The sequence below is a fragment of the Paramacrobiotus metropolitanus genome, unplaced genomic scaffold, assembly GCF_019649055.1.
Source record: "Paramacrobiotus metropolitanus isolate TYO unplaced genomic scaffold, Prichtersi_v1.0 Parri_scaffold0000002, whole genome shotgun sequence".
NCBI classification, from domain to species: Eukaryota; Metazoa; Tardigrada; class Eutardigrada; order Parachela; family Macrobiotidae; genus Paramacrobiotus; species Paramacrobiotus metropolitanus.
This window is the reverse complement of record NW_026570222.1, coordinates 3,490,154-3,513,371: the sequence shown is the minus strand read 5'-3', so window position 1 is coordinate 3,513,371 and position 23,218 is coordinate 3,490,154. Positions and strand designations below refer to the sequence as shown.

Genomic DNA, 23,218 nt, shown 5'->3' with positions numbered 1-23,218 from the left:
AGCTTTATCCTGGGTGTTAATTTTGTGTTAGAGAACGACTGGATTTTCATTTTTAGTTGGAATTTACGGTTTATTTAGCTTGTTATTAAATTGTGCAAACCAATGTGTTGGGCTTTTGATATGCTGACAGCAGTAAATATTAATGTCAGTTTTTCTGACCAGGTTTCCTCGATGATTTCAAAGTATGAGCGAGTCTGCGCCCAATGCCCCAGCTCAAACACCAAACGATGAGGAAATACTCGGCATATTTGGACGACTCAAGAATAATATACACGAAATTAAAGCAGCCAATTCTTCCCTGAGGAATAGTGCCGAGCGCAGTATGCATTCGTCTCGTGAGGCACTGTCCGCGCGCGGACCACATCCCCCGCGCAACGGGGAAGCTGGACTTCCTCCCGGAGCCGTCCAGTTCGCGGGGCAAAACCTCGCGGCAGAATTCCGTCCGCAGCGAACGACCGAAGGAACTGAAGCTGGATTCCAATGGCGAGCACCGAGTGGACGGCAATCGATCCCGCGTGAGCAGTTATAGTTCCCGCGCAAACGACGAGCAGCGCTTGGCGAAGAGCAGCCGACCCAAGGATAGCGAATCGTTTCGACATGAGAAACCTCGGCCGAGTGAATCGGAGCGAAGCGGCTATGATCATTCCTACGGAAGCCTGAAGCGAGACCGACGACGTCCATCCAACGGCAGGGATTCGCGGGCTTCAGAAAAGAGCTTCCGGTCGGAAGGCCTGACGGACGAATATCTCAGGCAGTATTATCAGGACTGGCTGAGGCACTCCAACATGCAGCATCAACACCAGCCGATGAACATGTATGGTTATGGTGGCATGTCCCAACTTTACTCGCCCATGGCGACGACGGGCATGTGGCCACAACCGGTTATGTCCAAGCCTGCTAGTTCGGCCGATCTGGTGGGGATGGCGGCGACGACGGCGGCTGGTACGCCGAGTGTGCCACTAACCCCAGGTGCATTTATAAAGACTCATGGAGAACAGCTACCTGCCGTGGCCACGCCATTTGGTATCAGGCCATCGTTTCCGGGACCGTCCCTTAATTCTGCGTTTAAGCCGATTAGTACCCGAAGTGATGCGGTCCCCGTGAGGAGAACTTCCGTGGTAGCGAAACCGTTACGGCCTCGATTCTGGAGGGGATGCCTGCTGTCATCGGTTAGAACTGCCGAAATTGTTCGAACTGGTCGATCGTCGGCCGTCGTGATAAAGGTAATTTTTTCATCATTTACATAGAAATATGTATATTCTGTTTTTAGGTGTCATACACGCTTTATTTCATCTCGTTTCTTCTCATTCCTTTCATTTTAGTTCAGTTCCACGCATTCCGGGCACACTTGTTTTTTTACGATGAGACTTTTTTACTTCTTTATAGGCGAATTTGGAAAGAGATTTCGAGAAACATCGAAGTGAAATGGAAATATTTCCGGGTATGATGCTATGGGATGAAGGAGACCTTCGTGAGCGAGTGGTGGATTTTTGTCGGCATATGAGTAGTTTGGCACGGGACGCTGATGATACGTTTGTTTCCGAAATGGAGTCTGTCTTCTGGGATTTGGTTGTTCATCTTTTAACGTGTGGTGAAAATTCCCGTCCCTATGAAGTAGCACAGATATTGTCGCGTTTGCTGCAAGATCCGGGGCGTTCGTCGGTGGCATCCCTGCGCAGTGAACTAAATGGTCGAACTGGTCGTGAGCGTTACTCCGAAAGCCAAATGATTTTGGTCCGTCGGTGTATGTTAGCCGGTGATATCGAGAGTGCGGTTATTCATGCAGAGAATGGCGAATGCTGGGAGCTCGCGATGTGTTTGCAGACCATTCATTCTGACATTGAATGCAAAAATCATCAGGCAGTAGACCTGATGATGCGAACTTTGGACCAGAAACTTCAGCGTGGTGATCCAGTGCATACGGTATGTTCATTAGCTTGCGGAAAAATGCCGAGTGTGGAATCCTGTTTTAAAGATTGGGTATCGAATTTGGCTGCGGTATTAGCGTGTTCGGGATTCATCAGACAGGCTACACTGCGCTCAAAATTCATCGATTCATTGGCAGAACTGCTGCATTTGACGGGATTACCAATGGGTCGGGATATATGCGCGATTTTTGGCAGTCCCGAACGCCGTTTCGAGATGCAGCCGTTCACGCTTATTGGAGGCAATGATCAAGAGTTTCAGCTATCTCACTTCTTCATGACGGAGGTTTTCGTTTATTTGGCACAGATTCTGCAGGGTATTAACTTACACGCTAATGCGGACTTGATCCGCATGGAACTAATTTATGTGCAGTCCTTGCTTGACAATGATTTAAATGTCGCTGCCATGGAGTATTGTCGAAGTATTGTCATTGTGCTGAAGGACTATGGTGTGCAAATGGCCTTTGAAAAGTATGCTCAATTGTTTCAGATGGTACGTATCACTTTCGTGACTTGCACTGCATTATCTGTTGGTAAAATCTCATTAAAGGTTTTTTTCAGGTAATTTCCAACACCCTTGCAGCCAAATCTGTTATGCACGAGGAGTGGTTTCGGTGGATATGGAATATTTTTAATTCGTACTGTAACAAACAGACATCGACTGCACCCATTGTAGAACGGAACGACGTTATGTCACTTTCCAGTGCCACTGAATTTGCTGCTCCGCAAGAGATACAACCGGGAAATGTTATTTTTTATGAACCCGTGAGCGAGTCTAACAGCTCCAGAAGAGAATCGTTCTCAATGGAAACCGATGCGCCTTCTCTAACTCCGATGGAGACGGAGAATGAGGCTGTTCGGAGAGATTCACAATTCTCTGGGAGTAATGTGTTTGAAACAGTGGAGTTTCGACGAGGTTCTTCCGTGGAAAGAGCTCGTAGTGATTCACTATCGGTTAGCCGACCGATAACTGCTGCTCAGGAAACAGGACAGGAGAGCACTGCTCCTGTGATTCCATTTTTCCCCGTAGCCGCCGCGTCGAATGCGCCGCCTCACAGTATGTTTATGCCTACTTTTAAAACTCAGGAATTACCGTCCCCCGATTCATCGACCTTCAATACGGGCAATGCGGAACACTTCGCCAGCATTACTGCCACGGATGAATTACCTACTGAATCCGAGGATGACAAAGAAAATGTGCCGGCGCAAATCTATGATCCAACAAGGATGTACGATGATTTGGACCAAATGGGGAAACCACCTGTTAAACAGACTGGTAACGAAAGTGCTCCAACCCAACCATCCTCGCGGTGGTTCCCTAATATTTTCGGGAAGAACACCTTAGTCAAAAACGTTGGGAAGAGTATTTTCAGTAAATTCGGGAGGTCAAAGCAGATCCACTTACCGGATGATTCGAAAAAGACGTTGATATACGATGAGAAAAAGAAGCGCTGGATCGACACCAGTAAACCGGATAGCGAACAGGAAGCAGCAGTACCTCCGCCACCGAAACTGGATTTCCCACAGCCCAACTTTAGTCAGCCTAAGTTCCCGGGTGCGTTTCCCCCCGGTGCACCTGTCATGCCGTCCATTCCCAATGGCAACATGTTTCGTCTGGGTGCGGGACCGAGTAATGCTGGATACAATCCGTACGCGACCATAATGTCGTCGCTGCAGGCTGCCCCATTGAAGCCCATCGATTTAGCGAACCACTTCATACCGGCTCCAACCATTCCAGAAGAATGAAAGCTGCTATCGTGAAGAAATTTTGTGAAAAATGGTACCGTACTTGGTACTTTTATAATAGTCTTTCTGCGGCTTTTGCTTTGTACCAGACATGCGTCTTTTTTCCCTTTTTTTTGCCCGGGATAGTACACGTGGAATGTTTTGACTTGTGAATGATAGGCTGTTTTGACAACGTGCATCACTTTTCCGATGAAATATTTTTATTTTCCGTGTGAAACTTATTTATTTTCTCTTGTTTAATATAGTGGAGTATCTTTTAATTAAAGTAAGCCACGCTGCCAAATGTGCTCTCGCTAATCGCCACACTGAAATTATAGAAGATGTGGTCGTAAATTGGAAAAGATGTGGTCGTTCACCGTTTCTCTGTAAATTGTGTCGAACAAACTGGAATATTCTGAATACTTCTAGATCTATAAACAATAAATTATGGACACTCATATCACCTACTACTCTAGGGCTTCCAGATTTCGGCAATCATTTACTTCAACTCGACTATAGTGACCCGATATTCCGCAGTACCTGAACGTCAGTCAGAACAAATTAAAAATACTAAATCTGCACCAATAGCTAAATCCAACAGGTTGAACATTCTCAAGGTTATATAAATCATGCAATGTATTCAAGATTCAAGCATACTGCTATTTCTGTACAGTGAAAAAGTAAAATCGTGAAAATGTAATCACGTCATATTGGCTAGTTTAGAGGAATCCTACAGGATGACCACATAAATTGCAGCCATAAGTCCAATCGTACCGCACATTCCAATCAAAGCAGCCTTAATAAATTGCCACAAACGCCCCCAGAAGCAAGACTGTTTCTTTGACTGCGGAGCAATATCGCTAGAGTTGCAACCAAAGCCCGGCAAGTCCTTTGCATTCCGATTAACCACTTTATCAGTCAAAACAGAATCCTCCACAACATTCTCGCAAATTACAGGAAGCCGTAATCTAATGCTGCATCCTTTTGTTTGTTTCCCCGCATTTTCCTGCGACACTGCAGCGGTTTCTGAAAAATACCAAAATGAAAAAGTTTTTAGTGTCTTCGAAATTGGTAATACGACAGAAAACGAAAATAAGAGGTTAATAATTATCAACAATAAATAAAGGCGGAAACGTCAAACAAGACTAGAGCAAGACCACATTAACGGTACAAACATCTAAGCACTTCTTGCGCTATTAATTGACCTTCCAATAAGAATGCGCTTTAACAATTCCAAATTCTAAATCCCTGGATGGTTGGCTTTTTATTCGCAGTTAACCAGTTACCCATCGCATCCACTGCGAAATTCTTCATTCCCGCATGCGAGACTGCCGCCGGAGCAGAGCGACGACGTCCGCGAACGTTGTCGAGTTTACCATTAGAAGCATCCGGGACGTCCAGAAGCGATTTCATTGAGTGCATTGGTGGCGGATTTTGGAAAGACGAGTGACTTGCGCTGAGTTGTAACGGCAGCCGGTCGGGTGTGGACCGTTTCCCGGAAGCAAACATTTCGCTGATGGTAACAATTCCAAAAATCAAAGCGGTGGTCGTCATTCTCACTATATACCCACATGCAAATTATGAAGAAAACACCTGATGAACGATAAGGCAGAAACCATTTTTCAATTTACCATTATCGTTGCCACCAAAAATTATCATTATCCCCCAAACGCAAGTGACCGTAGTCCACACAGAAAGGGATCTGAAAAGGCGCACGGATCAAACTAGAAACAAATTAAATATACAGATTTATAAGGATGAATTCTGCCCAGAAAACCGTAAATACGCTTAAGGAACAGCTCATCTAATTACTGCGCAGCTACATGCTGGACGACCACCTTCCAAATTGTCAAAAAACATTCGAGGAAGTCCAGGACTTGAATCAAGATCCCTGCCGTACCGGCGAAAACATGGAGGTTGGCGAAGGTATCGGCACTGCATGACAGTACTATCAAAATTTTCCTAATCTGGGCCCATGCAGCCGCGGTGAAGTCCTGGATGTATTCGTGCACCACTGGCACATTCACACTGACCATCGTCACTGCAGTGTGCAGAAAGAGAAGACCGGCGAGCCATTTAGATCTGGGCGAGGGAAACTGGAAGGCCATTAGGCAATCTTCCGCGAAGCCCTTACTGGTTGATCAAAATTGCTCAGCTGCGTCCGGGAACGGATCACAAAATAAAAAACTCAAGCCCGTTTGAATATCTGAACGATAGGAGGTACATTAACTCTGCGCAGTGCTCGCTGGTCCACTTACAATGTTCCCACTTCCCACTTCCCACTTAGAAAAGTCTCATATCACAAAGCCGAAACCGGACTCGTCAGCATTCGTTACCAGTGGGACAGGACTAATACAAGGATGTTAGCCGATTTTCGAATAACAATTTAAACAAATCACGTACGGTTTGTCACACAATGAGAGAAAAAAGACAAAAAACCATGAAACTGCATGGTTTTTTGTCTTTTGTTGACTGTAATACATGCTGCCGCCTCCAGTCGATCTTTGTATGGGTTTTGCTGGTGACATGGACATTAATTAATTTTATGTAAGCCGTGTAAATGAGGCAAGGTCAAAAATGAATGAAATTCGGATAAAATTGTAAATGTTGTACAATAATATGACAAAATGTGAAATCCTGTAATGTGCTTTGGTTTTGTTCTTTGTAATATTAGTAATTAATGAATTGTGTTTGTTGTGCAGTACTGTTATCTACAGATTCCGCACCCTGTATTGCTTTCGTTGTTTGAGCTTGGGACTTAACTGGCGGTGTTCGCACAGTTGATAGAGCTAGACGCAAGTGTGCGCGTCTCAAAGCACTAATAATTTCAGTACTCTTCAGCTGTTCGTAAGTCAACAAGTGCGATGATCTTATGTGGAGAGCACTCGTGGAGATTCCCGTGACGCTCCGTGAATTACGTGCATGAAGCCCAATCTGCGGGCCTCACAACATTTTACTGGCCGCTTGTCTTTGGACTTCTGGCGCACTGTGGGCCATGATCGAAATTTCTGCGCGTTTAACGCGTGGCGCTATCTATTTTGCTGGAGAAGTCCTGAGAATGCTGGATCACTCTTCGCAACTCGAGCGCTGAACCTGGCGAGAAAGACGCATCTGCAAAAGCGTCGACAACTGCAAAGTATGTTTTTGTAATCGCATGTTGCTGCTTTTCTTGCTGGTCGGAAATGACAGAACTGATGGTAACGACAGTAACGTGAGAATTTTATAGTGGAGTTGGCCCAGGCGAGACGGCATCCGTTGCTTTCGTTAGTGGACAGATACACTGTCAATGCAGTGTGGAGGAATCCAAAGTCGTTCTCCCTGCAGATTTCTCGCAGGCTGATCTAGGCAAGCGAAGGGATTCTTCGACGAATTTGTCGGATCAGAACACGTTTTGTTTGGTATCCACTGTACCCAAACTTCTCGTTGGCAGCTTATCTCTTGCTCCGGGCGAAGAATTTAATGGTTTGTGCTTCTTGTACAGCGCTTACCATTAGATGCGTTTCTGAATCTGACTTTTTGAGCATAGCGAAATTTACAAAAATTGCATACATTGACGTTTAAAGTGTATAATAATAACCGAACGAATAACTTGTTTTTCTGTTTTGTAGTGCTTTATTCGGAAACCATCCCCAAATCGGATGTTCCGTCGTTCCGGGGGGGGGATTTTAGTGCGGTATGCATGGAAATTAGCATTCGGCTGCCAAGTGCTCGGACGCGATACAACCGTAATTCATATTCCGCTGTACATTCTTGTTATCAAAGGTAAAAGGTCGTTTTGTTTTTATGTATTTTTGTAATGTGCTTTGGTATATATGCGTCTTTTGCGTTTTGGATTGGTGTCAGGGTTTTTATTGTTGTGAGTGCTCAAAAATGCTGAATTTAATTGCTTGGTCTTGGATAGATCATATACTTAATAAGTTAATACATACAAGTACTCATTACACTTGATCTTCTGGCGTACACTACTGTACTACATTTAAAACGCCTCCGCTAGGACCGCGTTACATTCTGTTATGAATTGTTCTGAACCCTTTCTAATACCGAACTTTGGTCAACTATGTGTAGTTCGGCATTTACTCTTGTAGATTTGGAAAACTTGTTAAACTTGAACGATGACCTGAGAATGCTCGCAATTACGGAGGACCTGGCTGAGAATGCCTCAGCACCAAAAACAAATGGATCAAATGGTGCGACAAAAGAAAACGGAATTCATGCTTCCTATCCTGCTGTTACCATCGAAGCGGCCATGGAAATTTTGGACAATTTAACAAGCCGGAAATCATTGAGTACAAAATAAGCGTACTGATACGGTGTAGTGATTCGAAATATAAATACCAATGTTTCCGTTTTAATTGCAGAAACGTACAATATCGAGTCCAGTAGCGGAAAAATAGGCAAACTGAGTCTTTCTAAGACTAAGTTTCGCCTTGGCGAGGACATCTTGGGACGGTTCGACTTTAAAGATCGCAGTATTACTTGTGTTCAGGTAAGCCCTTGCTAGTTCGGTTTATGGAATTTTTGAGATAACTGAGCACGGAACGGTTTGAACGCCGCAATCGGGTAGTAAGTGTTAATCTTGCTTGCTGATATTCATGGTCATACTGTTGCTCAAAATGTCACTCCGGATTCCTGAACGCTACTGGTATACTGCATACAGTAATTTTGTATCTGTAGATGAGTTGGCGTCAAGTTTACTAGGTGTACTACCCAATCGACAGTTTGATTATACGGCAATATTAAATGTGTTTTCAGTACCTTGTCAGTTTGATCAGTGAGGAAAGCATCAAGGAAGAACACCGCAAATCAAAGAACATTGCTCCAACGGAAACTATCGCCGGCAAAGTACACGATTTCTGTTTATGCTTGGAGCAAACCAACTTCATCCTACCGGTGCCTCTCCATATAACTCCCAGTTTCTCTTCTGATATAAGTGAGTTAGTTCGGGTATTTTGATGTGCAAAAGGTGCAATAATCAATTTACAACGTTCAGCAGGCTCACGGTGTATTGCATTATGAAGTAATTGCATAACAAGTGCTACTTTGTAGTGGAATTAAAATGGAAGCTCCGGTTGGAATTTGCCTTATCAGGCGAGATTTTGCAGCTGGACGTACCGGCTGTGGGCCAGGCCGAACAGAGCGTATTGTGGCGGCCTCCGCTGCGCGTCCCGGTGGAAACATTAGTATGGGATGTTCCGGTCGAAATATTCCCCACCGACCCAATTCAGGTGCAGAGTGCTCATTTGCGCGACAGTCTCGGTTCGGATGTGAGAGTTAGACTGTAGTATCATGTATGCACGTCCTTTTCACTCTATGTGACCGAAATTATTAATCTGGATCTGTTTTGATTTGTCATTTGGAAGTTTTGATTGATTTTATCGCCAGATCGTTTATTTATTTTTCCACTCTTTTAGTGCTGTTGTGGTGCTGCTCGTTCCAGGAAACTTGTTGGTTTATTTTTATGCCAAGAAACGTGAATTCGATAGTTTTTTTTATTACTTGAACCTATTAAAAAGTAATTTACCATCTCATGTGGAGCACGATTAAATTCGAAATCACCAACTACAGCCTCTCTTCCAGCACACCGGCAATTTTTAAAGCAAATTCCGTACAAAAAAAAACAATCAAACAGGAGTAGTCAAATTAAACGAATAAAACTGAAATAAAATTCGAAACTGAACCTCCAATCCTCCATGCATCCTAAAGCTCCACTCTGACTTCATTGGAATGCATTTTCACACCGGTCAGACGTGCAGAGGCCTCCTTGTCCAGCAGCCACAGCAGCTTTCCGGAAGTGGGCTGCACCAAACCCGCTGGCAGTTTGTTGGGATTACCGCCTTCGAGAATTTCCTTCAGCGTATCAGCCTTACTGCTGCCGGTAGTAACGAATGCTACGACACGAGCATGGTTCAGGACACCCAGAGTCAGTGTGATACGGGATGGAGGTGGCTTGGGAGAATCGTTAATGGGAGCCACCCAAGCACGACCAGTTTCCTGAGAACAACAGAGAATTCACAAAAATTAATCCAAATTACAGAGACACACAACACATTAGTTTATGTCCGTCAGTCGAGGCATGGAAAATACTACGCTGAAGTAATTAGAACCTCGAAGCTGTCTTTGCATACAGGGTGGCTGAACAAAATGGCCGTCTCCTGTTTTTGTTTGTTATTCGCAGACCCTTTTTCGCACCGTAAACTGTTTAGGCTCATTCGATAGAGAATTTTATTAGCCACAAAACCTAAAACAAAGTTTTTGAAAAGATTAAGCCGTCTTCGTTTGCAATGATGCCAAATGAAACTGTCTGCAAATTTTTCGTGTCCCAGCTCGCAAAACTTAAAATCTTGCGCCATTTCTTTCCCTTACGGACTTTTTGAATATTTTTAACTGTTTTGTTTAGCCAAATACGTTTTCATTCAATACAAAAAAAAGTTGAGGTCGTGCTGCATACGCTGAACGAGTTATGCAGTCAAGACATATTGTGACTTTTTCGAAAAATGCCGGTTTTTTATTTGGTATTTTCGAGTATTTTCGGTTACAATTTTTGACTGCATGACAGGTTGCACCAAAAATGGCAGATTTAACTTTAAAATGTAGCTGACACATTGTCCTTTTTGAAACAAAATTCAATCGGGTAAGCTTTTAAAACGTTGGTTAGAAATTTGCTTTCAAAAACTTTGTTTGCCGGTTTCACGAGAATTACTCGTGCAAAGTCTGTGTTCTTCAGCGCACTGGCCAAGCATGGTTGCTAGAATACTGAAGTTCCTTACAGTAAAAAACCGAGAAACAACCTCTCTACCAGAAATAGTAAAATAAGCTACATTAATGTTGTTAGTTGAATAGCAAGAATTTTTAATTTAGAAACGGGTAATTTCAGATTTTCGCTTCCAGGACATCATCCAAACCCAGCCAGTTTTACAAAACAATTCATAAAAAATTTCAGCCTTATGGAAATTTTTGACTTAACTTAACTTTTTTATGTTAAAAGCATTGCTCTATCGAATGAAACTAGGATAACGTCAATAAAGTGTTGGACGGATCCAGCGCACCATGACAAAACAGACGGCCATTTTGTTCAGCCACCCGGTAGAAGTATCTTACAGTCAGCAGCGGATGATTCGGGAAAAGAGAGCAAGTGTGACCATCCGGACCCATGCCCAGCAACAGCAGATCGAAAGTGGGCCAAATAGCATTGCCGAAATGCTTCACCAGGTGATTGTGGTAGATCAGAGCGTTCTTCTCGGCTGTTAAAATAAAAATCCGAAATTTCTACTGTCTGAATTTTGAGCAGTAGCGGGTTAGTTGATTGCTTTTTCGTAAATCGTGCTAACCGTTCTGGGATGGATCGATAACTTCAAATTGCGACTCCAACTGCGGAACCTTAGTCAGAAGATCTTTTTTGTACGCTCCAAAAGTACTTTCTTGATCGTCGAAGCCCAGCACGCGTTCATCGCAGAGGAAAATGTGCCATTTATTCCATTCGGGATTCCCCTTTTCTGAATAAACAGCTGGAATGGCGGCAGATAGCTGCTTAACCATGCTGGCACCTAGCATCGCAATTAAGCCTTTCAAGTCATTCCAAAGTTCAAAGACCCAAATGGTTATTCTAAGTGATCCAATAATTAAAAAATTCAAAATCCACGTGCACTACCCACCTGAAACGCCCAGCATAAATTTTCCGCGATCTTTTATAGCTTTTTCGGAGATCTGTTTCAACAGGTCTGTCAAACCTTTCTCGAGCTGCGAGGAGGACTCAAAAACCGATATGTTTTTACCGTCTGCCATAATTTTTTTCCACAAAATCAGGAAGAAAATACTAAAAAGCAACGCTTTGTCCGTCTTATGACCTTGTGTTGAAAAATCCGATTTACAAGAACTTCGGTTCGTATCGTACATAGTACAATTTTAGTTAAAATTTTTAGCACTGTAATATTATATTTACGACCCTGAAGTTAGTGAAGTAGGAGAAAATTCTAACCACCTGGATAAACATGAGTCAGCTGTTTGTTTACTGTCGCAGATTTCGATTGGGCCGTTCATGCAGAACCACACCTCTACTGCAGTATAAACCAAAACAAAGCAAACTAGTAATTGAAATTGTAACCTGGATAAGATAACGTACGCGTATTTAGAGAGTTAGATAGGCGTTTGAAAAGTTTGTGGAATTAATTTTCAGAAGGTTTTTTCGAAATAAATTATGAATTCAGCAATATGTTTGTAAAAATTTGAAAATGTATAAGCAAAGTTTGAAAGAAACGTTTGATTTGCGATTTAAGAGAATTTCGTTCAGCATGGAGGTCTACGAGGCGGTTTGCCATAGACCGCTATGCTGAACGAAATTCTCTTAAATCGCAAATCAAACGTTTCTTTCAAAACTTTTTGCTTATAGACTTTTCGTTTTCAAACTTAACTTTTTTTTCTGCATTTTTTAAGCTATGGTACGCACGGATTGTATGAATTTGAACAAATCGAAAAAACACCAAACCTGCAGGGGTTGCCCAATGCGCAGCTGGTTTGGTAATTCCACAAACTGCTTTTCAAAAGCGCCTCCTGGCATACAGTAAGTGGCGTACATTAAACCTGGATTTCAGTTTGGGCGATTTCCAGAATGCGTTTTACTTCATAATGAATTAGAATTTTGTAGCATGGTTATCGATTGCGATTACGTGCGCAATGGGATTGCAAACTACTGAGCGCACTCTAGAGCCAGTTCAAACTTTCATCGGAAGCGAAGGTCCTGTTACGAGTTTATGCTCCGTTTCTAGTGGTTCACTGGCTGGACATATTATTTCGGGTTCCTCGTTTGCTGCAGTTTATGTTTGGGATGTTGAAAAACGCAAACGTCTGACCTGCAAATTTCGCTGCGATAATCGTGCTCCGAAGAACACTACTGTGTTTTGGACTCATCCCGATGAACGCGACACCGCCGAGTTATTCGTCCACCTGCGCGATGGAGTGTGTGGAGTGTGGAAGATAATCCCCTCTGGAGCCCAGGCACTGCGTAACTGTAAACTGAATGATCAGTTTGGATTTTGTCCCGGCAGTGCTTTCGATGCACAGCGAACTGTTTGTGTTCCGGCGGGACAGATAGGAAATAATAACAGTGGTTTCGTGCTGCTGTCACAAGATACTCTGGAGCCTGTCGGAGCCTTTATCCCTAGTGTAGATCATTCCGTGCCGGTACGCACGTGCCGTTATCGCGACCATGAACTTTTTGTCGTCTATGAAGATGCAACTGTTGCATTGTGGGATGTTCGCTCGCAGAATACACCTGTGTTTGAATCTGACGTATTTCGAAAGCATCCGACAATGAGCTCGGAAGGTACAGTAACGATCAGTTTTTGATTAGCCTATTAAGGCTTAATGTGTAGCGTAAGATATTAATAAAAAGATATTGAATTGTTTTCCTTAAGTAGATTTGGGCGTTCCTATGGCTTTGGACGTAGACGCGACCAGCGGCATTGGTTTGTTGGGAACTTCTTCTTCCCTACTGCAGCGTTTCGATATCTTACCGGCGGAGTTAACGCTGAAAGACTCTATCCGCATGCCTGAAGAGGGTGTTAGTGATGTGCGTATCCGATCCGATGGGAAAATATGTACGGTAGCCAGCTGGGATTACACCGCCAGAGTGTATTCGTGGAAGTCTCTGAAACCGCTCGTGACACTCGATATGCACAGAGATACCATCCAGCGGGTTGATTACGGAATATTCGATGGAAAGAACTGTCTGGTTTTAGGAGGAAAAGATGAATTGTTAACGGTGTGGCCGTTATATTGATTCTTTCGCATTGATATTGATTATATCCGCAGAATTATTGGGCTTCTGCGTTTGATGACTTCAGCCGCCTTACAAAAGTTACAATAAAGAGATGCGAGGATTATTAACGTTTTAGCCAAAAACATGTAGCTATTTTAGTTTCCTCGTCGACCTGCTGTATGTACTCACTGGTCGGTATTTGTACATGCACGCACGATGCGTGAAACCTTGACCCGACAGTGTCATGGCTATGAGGAAACTAAATAATAATCTTTTCGTTCTCGCCATATGAAAAATTACTTGTGTGGAACCAAAAAGATTCCAAATTTTTTCCCTGTCTTTTGAGATAAGTAACACTTGAATGATTCTGTTTAGAAACGGACCAAACGGTTGAAATGCATGCATTTGAATTTACTTAACATAGCAGTCTATGGAGGTAACCGACCAGCGTTAGTCCCTCATGTAACTCGCCACATGCGGCGGGTGCGGTAATCGATAACTAAAAATGTACGAGTACAGCATAAATCATGATAAATGGTTCGTTATTGAAAACGGGAAAAGTCGAAGTGGTTCTGATTTTTAACATCTTTGATCTTATTGAACTTTACGTAAAACATGTAAAACGCTCTTGTTTTGTAGTTTCTGAAATCTTGCTAGATCTTGTGGTCACTGATACTTTGGTGCAGTTATTGCCTTATTGGTCTGCTATAAGAAAGTTTATCATGAAAACTGAAAACTGTTGAAATCCGCACTGATCTGGGGTTTAGCAGCACAGGACGGTGGATCAAACGTCTGAATAACGGGTTTGCTTGTTGTCGATTGTCTCGAAATCAGATTTCTTTTATTTTTAAAATTTCTTCGTCGGGCGTCCATTATTGGTCGTTCGGAGCTAACAGGTTTCTAAAATCTAGATACATAATTACTGTTTTGGTACGAGGTACGCTTTTCTCAGTTTTCTTACTATTTCAAGTTCCGGAACCTCAGTTCGGTTTTTTATGGTAATTCGTAATTGCGGTGAAAATGAAAAAGGCATACATCGAATTTATGCGCATGGCTACGTACATGGCTTTCCCTGTTGGATTGTTTTATTTCTTTCATCAACCTGAGCTGTATGAAGCATCCACAGTAGAACTTCGGAGGAAAATGTATCCCCCACAAAACCTGGAACAGATTAGGGAATTTGAGGAGTTCGTGGCCGAAGTAGACCGCGAATACGATAGAAAGCAAGCCCTGAAAGCCATGGAAGCGCGCCAACGGCAGGCCTGAACGGAAGTTCTTGAACTGTATTCACCAGCAAGATTCAAGACTCGAATTAATCAAGTCAGAATCTGTAATTCAAGTTGCTACACTAATTGTTGTTATCTGAAACAGTGAAGACTGTAGTGGTTGAAGTATTTGTATCTGTACATACGGTAAGCCGTAAGCGTTTCCAGTTTTAGCCTATTAATTTCATGGTCAGCTGTGTTTTACAGGCGTGTTTGCTGTGAAAATCAAGCCCAAGCGCTTTTTTATCTTAACCAATAAAGCAATGCACGAAGATTTTTACTGTAATAATTATGTACTTATCGTTAATGTTATATTGTGATAAGGAAGGCGATTAGGCCAAATTTAGTCCGGTCCAAGGGAGAGCAGCATTTACCCAAATTTGTTTTTAGCTAATTTAATGTTACATTTTGTTTGAGAAAGCTTCAGTAAATTAAAGAAACACAGCCTTTATTGTGTCTTCTTTTCCTATTACATTTAACGCGCATACACGGGCGCGTTATACCGGAAAACGAAATAAGTAACATAAATAAATGTTGATAAAATTAATCACAGCATTGAAGTGATTAAACAAAGAATAGTTATCGTTAAATACTGTAAAGTTCATTACTAATAGTCTAATTATAATACGATTAACAATTTTTGATTAGTAATAGCAGCTTTAGATCCGCCGAATTGCACTTACAGCTGATTTCGTTTTAGCGTAAATGTTTCGTTTTCGTTATGTGCCTCGTTAGATAACATGTTATTTGGTTCACGAGATGTGATGTGCTGGCACGATTATTGTGCTCGTATGGGTGCTCGTGTGAGTTATTCGTAAATCGCAATCAGCGGTATGCCCATCCGACCAGTTTCGCATGATCAGCGATCTGCCAAAGGCGTGTTAAATTTCGAATTTCCAATAACATCTCGCAAATCATCATTTTGAAATTCAAGTAGGGCAAAGTCAAGCAAGGTTTTTTACTTCATATTACCGTATTACGTGTCCACAACTATATAAATTCCGCTCAAGTACCGTTCTGTTCTTCTTTAGCCAAAACAAGCTCCACTCATACTAATAACTTTACAACACTAACTGACTAACAGCACCACAATTCCACATATAAACTTCCACAAATAAGGATGGCACACTGACCAAGGACAACGGGGGGAACTTGTTCAGATACACTGATTCAGTTTCTAAAATCATTTTCAGTGCTTGCACTGGTGACTACTTATCACTTATGATATTTTATGAATGCTTCGTCTTCTGGATTGCTGAGGTTCACCACGGGATGGTTCCTGGTTGCGTCGTCGGACCAAACATCTGGCTTTTCCCTCGGAACTTGGTCTGTTGTTGTCGGAATCCACGGTTCTCCCAGTAATTGCAAAAGCAAACTGCTGCGATGAGAAGCGGGAAATAGCGGAATTCATAATACGAAAACACCATCAGCTTTCGAAATTTGCCGTATTTCTTTCCAACAGCAACGATATGTGGAGTGTCACTAGCAATATACATTTTCCAGTAGATCTAAGGTAATGCAACAGCAATAATCAAACAGCGACACTGCGACAGTATCAGCTACTTTTTAGAATTTTGAATTTTTGCGCACTGGACCGCAAAAAACTTCTATTCCACAATGAAAAGAATGTCCATATCCTTGGTGCTCCACTTTTGCTCCTTGCTACCTAGCGTGTAGCGGCAGTACAGAATCGATCCCGGTGGGGCCTATAAGTTCACTTGTAGTGCTCAACACATGATAAAAAGAGCGCAACTGGCAAGGTACTGTCGTCTATTAAATCCATGTAATGTTTCGAATATGACCCGCAGCCCTGGGAGAAAGCCCTTTCCACTGTCGCATCCGGCAGGTGCCGTGCATCAGCGACTTAAACCATTTTAATCAGTTTTTAAGTTTTTAACGTGAAGACTGCAGATTTCAAAATGTTAGGTTTCTTATCGTTAAAAATTTGTTTGTTTTTTGAATGTTGATGAAATTTTATTGGAATCCAAAGTGGCGCACATTTTTCAGTTTTGAAGTCTGGCTGTTTGGCAGTGTTTGCAACTTCGTAATTAGTTCGACGTTTGACATTCGTGGTATGAGTAGACTCAAAGGGTGGACCTGGACCGTTCAGTGCGTTGTGGAGCGTCGGGAATGTTTACATTTTTTCATGGGTGTTGACGCTACTGTTAACTCACAAGCCAGTTGTCGTTTAACTTGATGACAGATATTGACTCACTCATTTCGAGTTTTGTTCATTTTGAAGTTTTGGAGGATGGGGCATTGTTACAGCAGCTCGAAAACAGCCTAAAAGTTTTCTTATAACGTTACTGAATCCGCTGTTAAGAATCTTATCATCGTCAATTAATCGCATATTATATACAAGTTCTTGAATTTTAATGCAGTTGTCCTGGGACGTGCTGATATGGACTTGATATCGTTATCATACCTGTGAAGTATTGTTACCCACTACGCTGCTGTGAGGAAAAGTGTGAAAGGTGCAGCACAACTCCTTCGGTGTTCTCTTTTGTTGCTCAACATCATGTAGATTGGTGGATTTGTCCAACCGGTAATGGCTAACATGCATAATAAACTAAACGCGTCACAAACGAAACGTCGCGTTCAGGTGAGAAACAAATACAGTGATCCATCTGGCTGTACTGATTCAGCTCAGTTGCCTTCTGTAATTAGTAATGCCTGTAATAGTTACGAGGAATGCCTTTTCCTATCAGGTCTCCTTTGTTATTCGGGATGAAGAAGAACGACGACATCGTGCTGGCGTTAATGCGCTACAGTACGATCCCATTTACCATCGCCTGTATTCGGCAGGCAGAGATTCTTTCATTAGAATATGGAGTATCCGCAACAACAGAGTAAGTGCGGGATTGCTCATTCGTTGACGAGTCCGTTCAGCGTTGATTAAGTAAACCGAACAGTATACTTAATTGAATCACAATGGAAAGGGAATATGGAGATCAACTTTTTTGTGTGCTAACAGCAAGCCCACTGGATCCAGACGATGGAACACCATACGGATTGGGTGAACGATATTGTGCTGTGTTGTGGCGGCAGAAATTGTGAGTTGAGCCATTGTTGTATGTTTTATTGAGTTTTTTACAACAATCATTTTTTGCAGTGATTTCGGCATCAAGTGATACCACTGTGAAAGTATGGAACGCACAGAAAGGCTTTTGTATGTCCACCCTGAGAACTCACAAGGTATCGAATCTACTTACTTTCTTGCACTAATAATTTTCAGGTGCGGAAGTATTTTGTTTTCGGGGGCTGCACACTACATGTTGTACCTTAATATGTTCTCACATAAGAATCTATTAGAATTTTATTTTACACAGGACTATGTGAAAGCCTTAGCATATGCCAAAGAAAAAGAGCATGTGGCGTCGGCCGGGTTTGATCGTGCGGTGTTTTTGTGGGATGTTAACACTCTCACGGCACTTACGGCGTCTAACAACACCGTAACCAGTAAGATTATCCTTTTTGTAAGGCTGCGGTGCATAAACATGTTTCATTTTTAGCATCCTCTTTGACGGGCAACAAAGATTCAATCTACAGTGTCGCTATGAACCCAGCTGGCACTGTAATCGTTTCTGGTAAGCTGAAAACGTTGATGAATATTTTATGCCAATGGGCCTCTTCCAGTTCAGTTTTTATGGTTAGTTCCAGGCTATTAGTTGGTCGATAACATACTATTTTGCTTCTGCACCAGGGACGCTCATAACCGAAATTTTTAAAATTACAGGATCGACTGAGAATGTCTTAAGGGTTTGGGATCCACGCACATGTCAAAAGCTGATGAAACTAAAAGGACACACAGAAAATATCCGTTCGATTGTTCTTAATCGTGATGGCACGCAAGTCAGTTGGAGTGTATTGAAGTTTTGGAGTTAATTAGACTTTTTACTGTGGGTTGTTTGGTTGTAGTGTCTTTCAGCAAGCAGCGATGGTACTATTCGGCTGTGGTCGTTAGGTCAACAACAGTGTGTTCAAACTATTCGGCACCACACGGAAGGAGTTTGGACAATACAGGTCAGCGGTGTATATAAAACTGAAAAATATTGTTCTGCAAATTGTGCGTGCTTTATTAGGCTAACGAGAGTTTTACGAACGTTTACTCTGCCGGTCGCGATCGCAAGGTTCTTCGGACAAGTTTAAAGGATACGGAAACTACCATTTTAATCTGTGAGGAAGGTGCTCCGGTCCTGCGTCTCGAACTCGTTCCCGATGAGTCAAGCATCTGGGTTGCGACTACAAATTCTGATATAAAATGTTGGGTAATAAAATGCTGTCCTGCCGCAGTTAGCAGAATATTGTTAGTTGCAATATTACCACTCGAAAAATTTTATATTTTAAATTGACAGCCTCTGCGGGGCATCGATACCCGACGTCCAGTGGATGCAAATGATGTGATGCTACCGTTGGTACAGAATCCCGATCTTAGTATCCCCGGTGCACCGAGCATTCGGCAGTATCGTGTGTTAAATGACAAAAGGTTCATCGTAACCAAAGACACCGAGGGAAATGGAGCCTTGTGGGATGTTTTGACGGTGAGTTGATATAGTTAGCAACTTATTGTTAGCAAGTATTTGTCGAGCTTGGTATTCAGTGGTTGGCATCTCTTAATTAGAGAACGTTTGGAAATTGTTTTTTTCTACAGTAGACGATACTCACAGATTTTTTTTCTTCCAGGCGAGGAAGTTGGATAACCTTGGTGCAGTTGATCTCGATGCGGAAGTGAAGAAACGAAACAAGCTCATGTATGTGCCAAATTGGTTTACGGTGGATGTTACAACGGCCATGCTGTCCATCCATTTGGATGAACACGATGCCCTGTCCGCTTGGATTAGCGGAAGAGATATGGACGCTATCGAAGGAGGAAATTCCCGTTGGAGTAAGAGATGCAGTATGCAGTGTGCTTCATCTTGTAACTTGAGCTAATAATCTTATCTCTCATAGCGACCGTAAATTACGGGAAGATGATGTTGGAATCCCTGCTTGAGTTTTGGCCGTGCAGCTACTTCAATCGGCCTGGCAGTTATGAAGCTGAGAACGGTATGATGGCCAACGGTGCTGCGGGCGATGGCAACCATGTGGCCAGTCGGCGTCCGTTTTTCCATGTGCCTGAGCACACTCCTGTGATATTAAGCGAAGTTAACGGCAGAACCCTTTTCCGCATGCATGTCCGTGATGCCTGTGGGGAAATTGAAAATATTTTGCTTAAGGAGAATGTTCCACCTTGGGTTCACGATATTATAGTTGAGGTAAACGCCTTGTATTTGAAGGAATAACCGAACTTGAAATATCGATATTTTTTACCCTCTATTCTTGTAATAATACGACGAAATTTTCCTGTTTTAGGGTAAAGAAGCCCCTTTCAACAAAATGACTTTTTGCCTTGTGCAGTACGGGCAGGCACAGTCTCGAGAAGCCAGAAGGTTAGTGACAACGGTACAGTAATTGATTGCGTTATCACAATATTATTGATGATTGACACTGGGCTTGGAAAATTTAGGGAGCGATTATCTGCAAGTGAGCTTATTCAGATTCGCAAGGTAATTGAACACGTGTACGATCGAATCATTCGGCCAGCCATGACCGCCTCCTCCATGGACAATCCCAGACTGAATGGAGGGAATCCCGGATCGTCACAGGCCGATAAGCGCTCTCCTACTCCACAAAATCCGGATTATCAACCTACCATAGAGGAACTGGAGGACATGATTGATATGTATTGTGGCGAACAGGTATCTTGCATTGATTTAGAAATAGTTCTGAATGCATTCTGATAAATCTGGAAGTGTATTCTGAACTGGAATGTTGCTTTGATTTTAGCGAATTGATCCAAACCTAGATCTCAGGACGGTTAAGCATTTTCATTGGCGCAACCAGAACACGGATTTAATCTTACAGTACAAAATGAAGCGGCATTGAACGCTGGTCGGGATGTGGAATGGCATAATTTATGTTCTTCGATGTTCGTATGACTTGTGAGCGAACAGTATGAACGCCTCATATAGGGTAATTACTGTACATTCGAGGGTTATGCAGCTATTTATTTTGTAAATACTGACCTGAGTATTTATTGTGATAAGTATTGCGACACCGGTGAACCTTTGAAACATTTTATAAGAATTTTGCGATACTACTTCTTAATAATAAATCGGGTTGACGACTTGAACTGCGCTTAGTGGACCCGATCTTGTATTCGTATACAGCATGCATCCAGCTAGGAGAATAGCAAGAGCGACTATAAAGTTACATGGGTCCGCTCTAATGCTTGTAAGTAGGATTATAAACATCCAAAAATGTTTGTTAACTTTGTAAAGCGAAACTTTCATTGGCTGGTTACCTAAAACTAAAAGCGGAAACTCCTGCTGGGAAATCTTCGAACCATTACTTCTTCACGACAGCTATTCATGACATATACTATTTATTTGTAGTTTAATCGTTGTCCGTTGAGTGCATTTCGCTGCTATGCTGCCTGTTCAGTCTGTACTTCATAACATTGTGCAAAGGAATGCAGAACTTCCGACAATACATGTGTGAACAACATTGTTAATTCGTACCTAGGGTAGGTTATAATGTTTGATCCACTAGTACTGTAAAACTTAGCGACTTTTACCTTTTACAGGTATCACTAAGGTGGATGTTGATTACGATGTTCGGTTTAGTTCGATACCTGTACTAGCTTGATTCTGAAGTATGCGATCGTACTAATTAATAATATTGAAATTAATTAATATATGAAATTAATATTATTATCAATTTTGAAAAACCTCATGCGGAATAACTGAAATTAGACTGCTCGCTCGGGGTTGCATTATAAAAACTGCTTTTGATAAGTGATATCGCGAGAATTATAACGGATATCAGTGTAACGACAAATTAACGAAAGCGCTACGTTCCAGGAAATTTCCTGCCGCATAGAAATAAATCAAATAACCTAAACCACATCGTGCCACCATGCAGCTCTAGCGTAGTTCGCATGTTTCTTTCTTTAAAGTTTAAACGTTCTCTGCTTATCGACGTTGCAAATATGACTCTGAAAAGTATTCGGACGCACACGGATTTTGATTAAAACTTAATAAAATCTAGCAACGGTAAAACAGTATTGTACAAGTAATAGGGATCCGATCATCCGATTTTGCAGCTCCCAGGGTCTGCATTAAAAATGATTACAAACTCTCCCAAATTCTATAAACATTATTGGTCTTGCTTATCAGTTGTGGCTGCTTGACCTCCCAAGCGAAACCGTTGGAGCTGCATGTGTGATGGTAGCGAAGGACAGTTATATATCGTCATTTTTCATATGGTGCCGGCGAAGTGTGCGATAAGAAAGAGATTTATTCAGCACCCCATTAGCCCCCGGGTGTCGCTCGCACGCATCATGCTGAACTTCCATTAACACCCGTTTACATTTTTGAATAATCTAGGTCCTTGCGGTATTACGGATTTGGTAAAATTTTATATGTAATTAGCCTCCCTGCTCATGCTACATGTTTCGGCACAAATTTCTAATTTTCAGCAAACGTAGCGGTTGAAAATATATAATCACTGACCACGCGCGGTAGATTTTAAAGGGCTCGATATGAACTTAATAATATAAACGAAGGCAGTTTAACATAGTATCTGTATGTTGTAGCCTATATATAACTATGTGGTATATTCAGATATTAAGCTTTATTAATTATACAACTAGGGTAGTACAATATTTCGTTACTCGTGCAGTACTTACAAACCTTATGGTTAATCCTTATTATATACCTGTAATGGAATACTTTTGACTGCTAGACCGCGGATAATCCGTAAGTCTAAAGTATACGTACTATACCCTATTGAATTCTTGTGCATTAATGCGATGATGTCCATCTGATTTGGGTGACCTTTGCCATACATGTTGCAGACACAATTCTGTAACGCGCCTGGTTAGATTTGGTAGTTAAACAAGATAGCGGAATTTACGAAGAAAAACTCTTACTCATCGCCTCCGAGTAGTAATTTTGTGAAAAATAAAATGTAGAACGAATAGCGAGCCGGAAAGGATCAAATGTACTCGGAGCATGAGAATACAGTCGTACACAGCTGGTGGATATCACTGACGAATTTGAGATGGAGAATGATAGTCCACACTGGTCACATAATTTTCACACAAATTGTATATCTTGTCAAAAGCGCGTAAGATTAAGTACTCTGAGCGGCAATGAGCCGTAAAAGTGGATCCTTGGGAGACAAGCTGCAGCGTAGCCAAAAGATGTACATTTTTAAGGATCTGATGAAAAGAAAAGAATGAACCGTAACCGATATCTTAATACGAATAAAAGCTGTGCCAAGCTGTCATCCATCTAGCACGATCTCGATCTAAAGTTAAAATATTGTTTTGCGCTACTTTCCGCTGTGTAGCTAATCTGAAATGAAGTCGACTATATATGCAACCTACAAACGTCTTCTTGGCTGGATTGAACGTCACTAACTTTACACACTTGTCGAGATGCTAGAAAATTATTTATGCTTGTATGTAAATACCTTACATAAAAATATAGTTGATTTCGCAGTTC

The 23,218-nt window shown here is 42.1% G+C and overlaps 6 protein-coding genes across 6 annotated transcripts; 4 read left to right on the top strand and 2 right to left on the bottom strand.

Annotated features, from left to right (window-relative positions):
• The first annotated feature begins 184 nt into the window (after positions 1-184).
• LOC129589379 (protein transport protein Sec16A-like) lies at positions 185-3,954 on the top strand. Its single transcript, XM_055484125.1, has 4 exons — positions 185-242; positions 310-1,223; positions 1,387-2,418; positions 2,487-3,954. The coding sequence occupies exons 1-4, from the start codon at positions 185-187 to the stop codon at positions 3,669-3,671; spliced, it is 3,189 nt and encodes a 1,062-aa protein (XP_055340100.1). The 3' UTR covers positions 3,672-3,954.
• Positions 3,955-4,146: 192 nt separating this feature from the next.
• LOC129589211 (uncharacterized) lies at positions 4,147-6,009 on the bottom strand. Its single transcript, XM_055483803.1, has 4 exons — positions 5,909-6,009; positions 5,282-5,352; positions 4,937-5,209; positions 4,147-4,676 (listed from the first exon to the last, which is right to left on the bottom strand). The coding sequence occupies exons 2-4, from the start codon at positions 5,307-5,309 to the stop codon at positions 4,381-4,383; spliced, it is 597 nt and encodes a 198-aa protein (XP_055339778.1). The 5' UTR covers positions 5,310-5,352; positions 5,909-6,009; the 3' UTR covers positions 4,147-4,380.
• A 213-nt stretch (positions 6,010-6,222) lies between these two features.
• LOC129589370 (RAB6A-GEF complex partner protein 2-like) lies at positions 6,223-9,174 on the top strand. Its single transcript, XM_055484113.1, is given in 9 exon segments — positions 6,223-6,705; positions 6,707-6,771; positions 6,877-7,112; positions 7,259-7,308; positions 7,310-7,412; positions 7,736-7,936; positions 8,009-8,136; positions 8,403-8,580; positions 8,697-9,174. Coding segments are annotated over 9 exon segments (1,257 nt in total). The 5' UTR covers positions 6,223-6,645; the 3' UTR covers positions 8,933-9,174.
• Positions 9,126-11,601, bottom strand: LOC129590183 (6-phosphogluconolactonase-like). The gene is made up of 4 exons (XM_055485264.1): positions 11,303-11,601; positions 10,979-11,194; positions 10,749-10,891; positions 9,126-9,641 (listed from the first exon to the last, which is right to left on the bottom strand). The coding sequence occupies exons 1-4, from the start codon at positions 11,541-11,543 to the stop codon at positions 9,348-9,350; spliced, it is 894 nt and encodes a 297-aa protein (XP_055341239.1). The 5' UTR covers positions 11,544-11,601; the 3' UTR covers positions 9,126-9,347.
• Positions 11,602-11,964: 363 nt separating this feature from the next.
• LOC129590179 (guanine nucleotide-binding protein subunit beta-like protein 1) lies at positions 11,965-13,685 on the top strand. The gene is made up of 2 exons (XM_055485251.1): positions 11,965-12,969; positions 13,064-13,685. The coding sequence occupies exons 1-2, from the start codon at positions 12,321-12,323 to the stop codon at positions 13,423-13,425; spliced, it is 1,011 nt and encodes a 336-aa protein (XP_055341226.1). The 5' UTR covers positions 11,965-12,320; the 3' UTR covers positions 13,426-13,685.
• A 2,854-nt stretch (positions 13,686-16,539) lies between these two features.
• LOC129590172 (WD repeat-containing protein 48-like) lies at positions 16,540-21,032 on the top strand. The gene is made up of 15 exons (XM_055485237.1): positions 16,540-17,271; positions 17,378-17,518; positions 17,644-17,722; positions 17,782-17,864; positions 17,999-18,128; positions 18,182-18,256; positions 18,406-18,521; positions 18,588-18,692; positions 18,752-18,937; positions 19,025-19,210; positions 19,353-19,554; positions 19,620-19,924; positions 20,022-20,098; positions 20,176-20,407; positions 20,496-21,032. The coding sequence occupies exons 1-15, from the start codon at positions 17,218-17,220 to the stop codon at positions 20,592-20,594; spliced, it is 2,070 nt and encodes a 689-aa protein (XP_055341212.1). The 5' UTR covers positions 16,540-17,217; the 3' UTR covers positions 20,595-21,032.
• Positions 21,033-23,218: the final 2,186 nt, after the last annotated feature.